The 5,135-nt window shown below is 37.6% G+C and overlaps 1 protein-coding gene across 2 annotated transcripts in view; it reads right to left on the reverse strand.

Annotated features, from left to right (window-relative positions):
* Nucleotides 1–738: 738 nt before the first annotated feature.
* Nucleotides 739–5,135, reverse strand: part of MYCBP (MYC binding protein) — a 7,151-nt gene continuing 2,754 nt past the window's right edge. Inside the window, exons 3-5 of one of the 2 annotated variants that reach the window (XM_059377339.1) lie at nt 3,712–3,760; nt 3,338–3,467; nt 739–1,977 (exon numbers count right to left, since the gene is read on the reverse strand). In XM_059377339.1, the coding sequence (XP_059233322.1) occupies nt 1,933–1,977; nt 3,338–3,467; nt 3,712–3,760 (224 nt within the window). In that variant the 3' untranslated portion in view covers nt 739–1,932. Of the gene's footprint in view, nt 1,978–2,335; nt 2,644–3,337; nt 3,468–3,711; nt 3,761–5,135 lie in introns of those variants that run through there. The other variant, XM_059377340.1, reaches the window with a different exon arrangement.

Raw genomic sequence — 5,135 nt, forward strand, 5'->3', positions numbered from 1 at the left:
TCCAACCCACTGGTTGCCCTTCTGTCCAAAAAGATGGTGCAGGAGACAGTAACCTGACTTATGTAAACACTAATACTAGTCCCATAGTAGAGAAGCAAATGAGGGTCAGCAGCCAGAAAAAAAATTCTGCTTGTCTGTATTCCACAAAGGGACTGTCATACCAGCTGTTTAAAGAAACCAAGTCTCCCTCTCTTTGAAAATCCCCATGGGGCCACGTTTTATTGTTCTTATGGTTCTTAGCACTTCCTATCCCACACTGTTAATTGCTGATGTACATGTCTTATACCTAACTTCAAGCCATTCATCTCTGTAACACCCAGCACTCAGCCTACTGCTGAGCATGTAGGAGGCACTCAAACTGGTAAAAGATAAACCGATTCAAGTGAATGTTCTTCCAACAGTATCTGGCCCCCCTCCAAAAACAAACTTGTGACTAGAAGAGACACAGACCATTGCCACATTCTTGCCAACATGACTGATTAAAATGCCCTTACAATTAGCTCGGTCACAGTTTCCAGCAAGTGCTGAGGCTTTTGATAGTTAAATCAGCTTTCATTGATGTGTTCTGTTTTCTACGTGTGTTTTGATCAAAGAGTAAAAACAGGTTCTCTAACAATAGGGTTAGAATACATGAGACAGGATGACTCTTAATAATGTCAAGTCAGTCAGTAAGGAATATAAGTCACCAATAAAATGAAAACATCTGACTGTAGGTCTTCCAAAAGAAAGGAATAGGACTAACAAACAAGAATATAGTGCTTTACCATTTACAGATCTTTCACATACATTCCATTTGACCCTCACAACAACCCTGTGAGGTAGGCAGCACTGATACTATTCTTCTCATTTAACAGATGAGGAAAGTGAATCTCAGAGCAGTTAACTGAAGTGCCCAACGTTCTATAGTTAGTAGATAATTTGTATTAATATCAGTCTTTGGCCTAAAAATTCAGCACCCAACCTCGCCTCATACTTGCTGTACCTACTTCACAGGGATAATGAAGATAAAATGAATTCAAGGCTAGAAAAATACTTTGAGGGAAAAAGCACTATATAATTATACCCGCAAACTATAATTTTCCACAATATATGGCTCATTCCCCTTCTCATCCCAGCTTGTGCATGAACCCAGAATTTTATATTGCCTCAGTTCTGTGCTCAGCTGAGCAACTAAGTAAGGCAGGGAAACAGTGTGATCCTGTTTGAAGTTATATAAATTACAATCAGGGTAACTGCTAGTATAGCAAATTGAAAAACAACACAGACCAATGTGCAGCTAGGACCCACTGAAGCACAAAGCAAAGCAAGGCAACATCATCAGATAGGGCATGATTGCATAGAAGGAAACGTGGTGTCAGAGTTCCAACTGGCACACACACAGTCATCTAAGGCAAAGTGGTGGCAAAGAAGTTACTTGTTCCATATTATATAAACACGAGCAGAAGATTCACGGGAACCCATGCAAAAGCATCTTCTGTCACACTGATCTCTCCAGCTGCCTTCAGAGGATATAAACAACAGTGTCATCTTCATTTTAACGGATGACTGTAGCTGTGCTCATATCCTGCACTGAACCAAGGAACAGCTCCATGCTGAACTTTCTTGGCTAAAATACAAGGAGTACCATCATTGCTAGTCAGACTAATAAACAGAATGTCTTTTAAGGTAATGAATTAGATGGCTGTGTTTAGACTTTTTTTTTTTTTTCAGGATTCACTTTGGATTCTCCTGCTTTTAAGACCCAAAGAAAGTTATATTGAGTTTTTATTGGTGATTCTAAGTATATGTGTTTATAACAGTTAAAGTGTGATAGGTGAATTCAACATATTAAAAGAGTTCTAGAGCATCTGTTCAGAAAAGGTTATATACTATACAAACTATTCAAGTCATACAAAACCATTTTTTTCAGTGTCTTTTCAACTGAGAAGGATCCTATTCAGCACGCTTCTCCTCCTGAGGTGGTTCATACTGAGCAAGCTATAGGGCAAAGACAGAGGAGTTTAGGTGAATTTTATTCTAAATTGGGTAAAAAAAACTTAATAGTAACAAAATGAGTAGTTAACTATTCAATTACTGAATCAGGAACTTTATATGAATATCCTATCCATTTTTAAACCATTTAAGATTTATACAATTTAAGATTTAATACAATCAAATGTAATGAAAACTCTTTTCATATAAACCTTTAAAATTACTGGGAAACCAGTGCCGAATTTCAGTTCGTGACTGCACTGCTCAAATACTTAATAATGCAATAATCTGTCTCTTTCTTCCCAAAGATTCTATGGCTTCTGGTAAAGGACTTAACTCTTTAACAAAAGTTTACTGAACTTTCTCTTAAAAAGCAGGAAAAAAGAATAATGTAACATATATTAATCTAGCCAGTCAGTGAAGAGGAGCTCATGTCTTTGACCTAAATGGTGCCAAAGAGTTAACTGATAATTTGTATTGTGGAATCTTGGATTATTTAAGAGGCTGTATTTTCTGTTATGCTAAGATTTAGGTTATTCCAATTAGTTGAGAGATTTGAGAAGATGATTAGACTTCACTGTGCTTTAGTTTTCTACCTATAAATCGTTTTGTGTACCTGTTTCGCTTATCTCGCAAGGTCGTTGAGCAGATAAATCACATTATAAGAAATGCCTAGAGTAATGTAAAATGCGTTACGTGATTCAGAATGTGGAAAAACCTCAAAGACTTAAGAGTTGACTAATTTGAAGTTTATGAAAAGTCTCACAGGAGTTTCAACAGAGAAAAAACTTGAGCACAGACAAAATTAAGTGCAAACAAATTTATAGAGATAAACACATTACAGCGCCAGCACATATGACTGTGCAGGTTACACACTGCACAACTCTGAGAGGTGCCATTCGCAAAGCATTGACCTTACAATGACCTACTTAGATCAAGTGCTTAGGACTCCCAGAACACTCCATTTACTCATAAGCAGAATTAACCAATGTACTCATCCTTTTTTTTTTTTTTTTAAAGTAGGCGCCATGCTCTGCGTGGAGCCCAATGCAGAGCTTGAATTTAAGACCCTAACATCCCAAGACCTAGGCTGGGATCAGGAGTTGGCGGCTTAACCAGCTGAGCCACCCAGGCACCCCCCCTCATCTTTTTCTTGATGCAGGTTCCCAAGAAGCTCTTCTTGACCACACATTGCTTGTCCTATTTACAATTTGTGGTTTTCTAGATAGAGCATCAGTTCAGCCTTGCAGTTAATCAAGATTTTTTATCCTCCTCCCTCCCCTACTATCCATTTTAGTGAGGTTTTGCTCTTTTTAATCATTAAGGGTGAAATTATTTTTAACATGAATTCTTTTAAAACATTTACCTTTGTTTTCAGTTTTTTATTTTCTTCTACAATAGCTTCATATTTCTCTTTCATTTCTGCCAGTTCTAGGCGAAGCAGCTCTATTTCTGGATTTTCTGGAGTAGCAGCTCCTAAGTGATGCTTTAAAAAACTAATACCAAAGTTAAGAATTTACTTGAGCTGAATGAAACTAATGAAATAGCTCAGAGCAGTATCAGTATCTCTGATCATGGTCACCCCACCTTACCACCACCATTTACCCAGAGATCATCATCGCAAAACATAAAGGAAAGTAACTTTTTCAATCGTGAAAAATACTTTAAATATTTATCTATGTGAAAAAATAAGAGTTCAAAAATAAGTCCTTTTTCTGACTTGAAAGATGAAAAGGATACTCCAAAGCACTATTAGGTTTCTCTGGTTCTTCATATAAGGCTACCAATACTGCAAATCAAAAAGCAGAAAAAAGCAACAATTAAAGTCTTAAATTTGAATGCCTGAAAATTATATAGCCCAGTAAATGTTAAATGCCTGTTATACGCCAAGCACATTGCTAGGACTGCCATACCATGGTAAACAAGGCAGCTAAGGTCCCTGCTCTCAACAACTTTACAGTCTAGTGCAAAAGCAAAGAACTAGACCCAAAAAAAAAAAAAAAGGCATCAAGTGGCAATACAGGATGATGGATTATGGGAGCGCTTTGGAAGAACACCTAACTCACCTTAATGAACCAGGGAAGGCTCCCTAACAAAGGGAAATAAGACCTGAGACTTGGTTATGAGGGTTTCAGATTAAATGGGAAGGTGAGGGGGTGGGTAGGGCAAGAGAACAACACATTGAGGAACCGAAAATTCAAGTATGGCTAGATGGAGCCGTGAACAATGTGGCAGGAAAGGAAGCTGGCAGGGTGGTCAGGACGCAGACCAGGGAGGATCCTGCAAGTTTGGTTAGACTTTGATCCTTAGAACAGGCATATAATTAAACAGTTTTTAGCAGGAGAGTGACAGGATCACTCTTAACTACTGTATGGAAGATCCTGAGTGGGACAAGGATGAAGGCAGGAAGAGCAGTTAAGAGGCAGGTGTGGCAATCCAGCTGAAAAAGATAGCAACCTGCACTAGAGTGAGGGGGGGTGAAAATAAAGTAGATAAATTTGAGAAAAATTTTGGAGAGAATCAACAGGGCTATGGTAATTACTGAAAGAAGTTTTGAATTCAGAATGTGCTTCAAGAATAGTTTCATATACAACATGCTAAATAACCACCAACCAAAGACTTTACCAGTTATCTGCATGCTCAAATCAACATTAAAATAGATGTTTTAGTTTGTATCCAAAAGCTCATGTGAGCACTACCTTGCTCGTCTTCTACTGAACAAATTCCTCCTGGGATTTACTACTCAGATAAAAGTCTCTAGACCAGTGGTTAAATTTCTTGTGCATGGAACCCTTTGAAAAGTGACAAAAGCCCAAAAATGTAACTACACACAAATAACGTCCATCTCTAGACTCCAAGCTAAAAACTGTTGTAAAACAACTTACACACTTCCTTTTTTAGCTTTAATAAATCATCAAAATATATAGACAGTATGAAAAAATCAAATGGAGCCGTGACTTTTTAACACCCTGCACTGAGTTCTGATAGTTACTCTTCTAAGTATACATACAACCCTATTTTTTGAGAAATTGGTAGGTTTACATCACCACCACCCTCTCTCTTCAATATGTTTTTCTTTAAATAACACACTCAAACCTGTTTCTTCTTCCATTAATTTCCACTGATCTCTGCCAACTAACATTATAAGACATGAATACTCTTAC

The sequence above is a fragment of the Mustela nigripes genome, chromosome 14, assembly GCF_022355385.1.
Source record: "Mustela nigripes isolate SB6536 chromosome 14, MUSNIG.SB6536, whole genome shotgun sequence".
NCBI lineage: Eukaryota > Metazoa > Chordata > Mammalia > Carnivora > Mustelidae > Mustela > Mustela nigripes.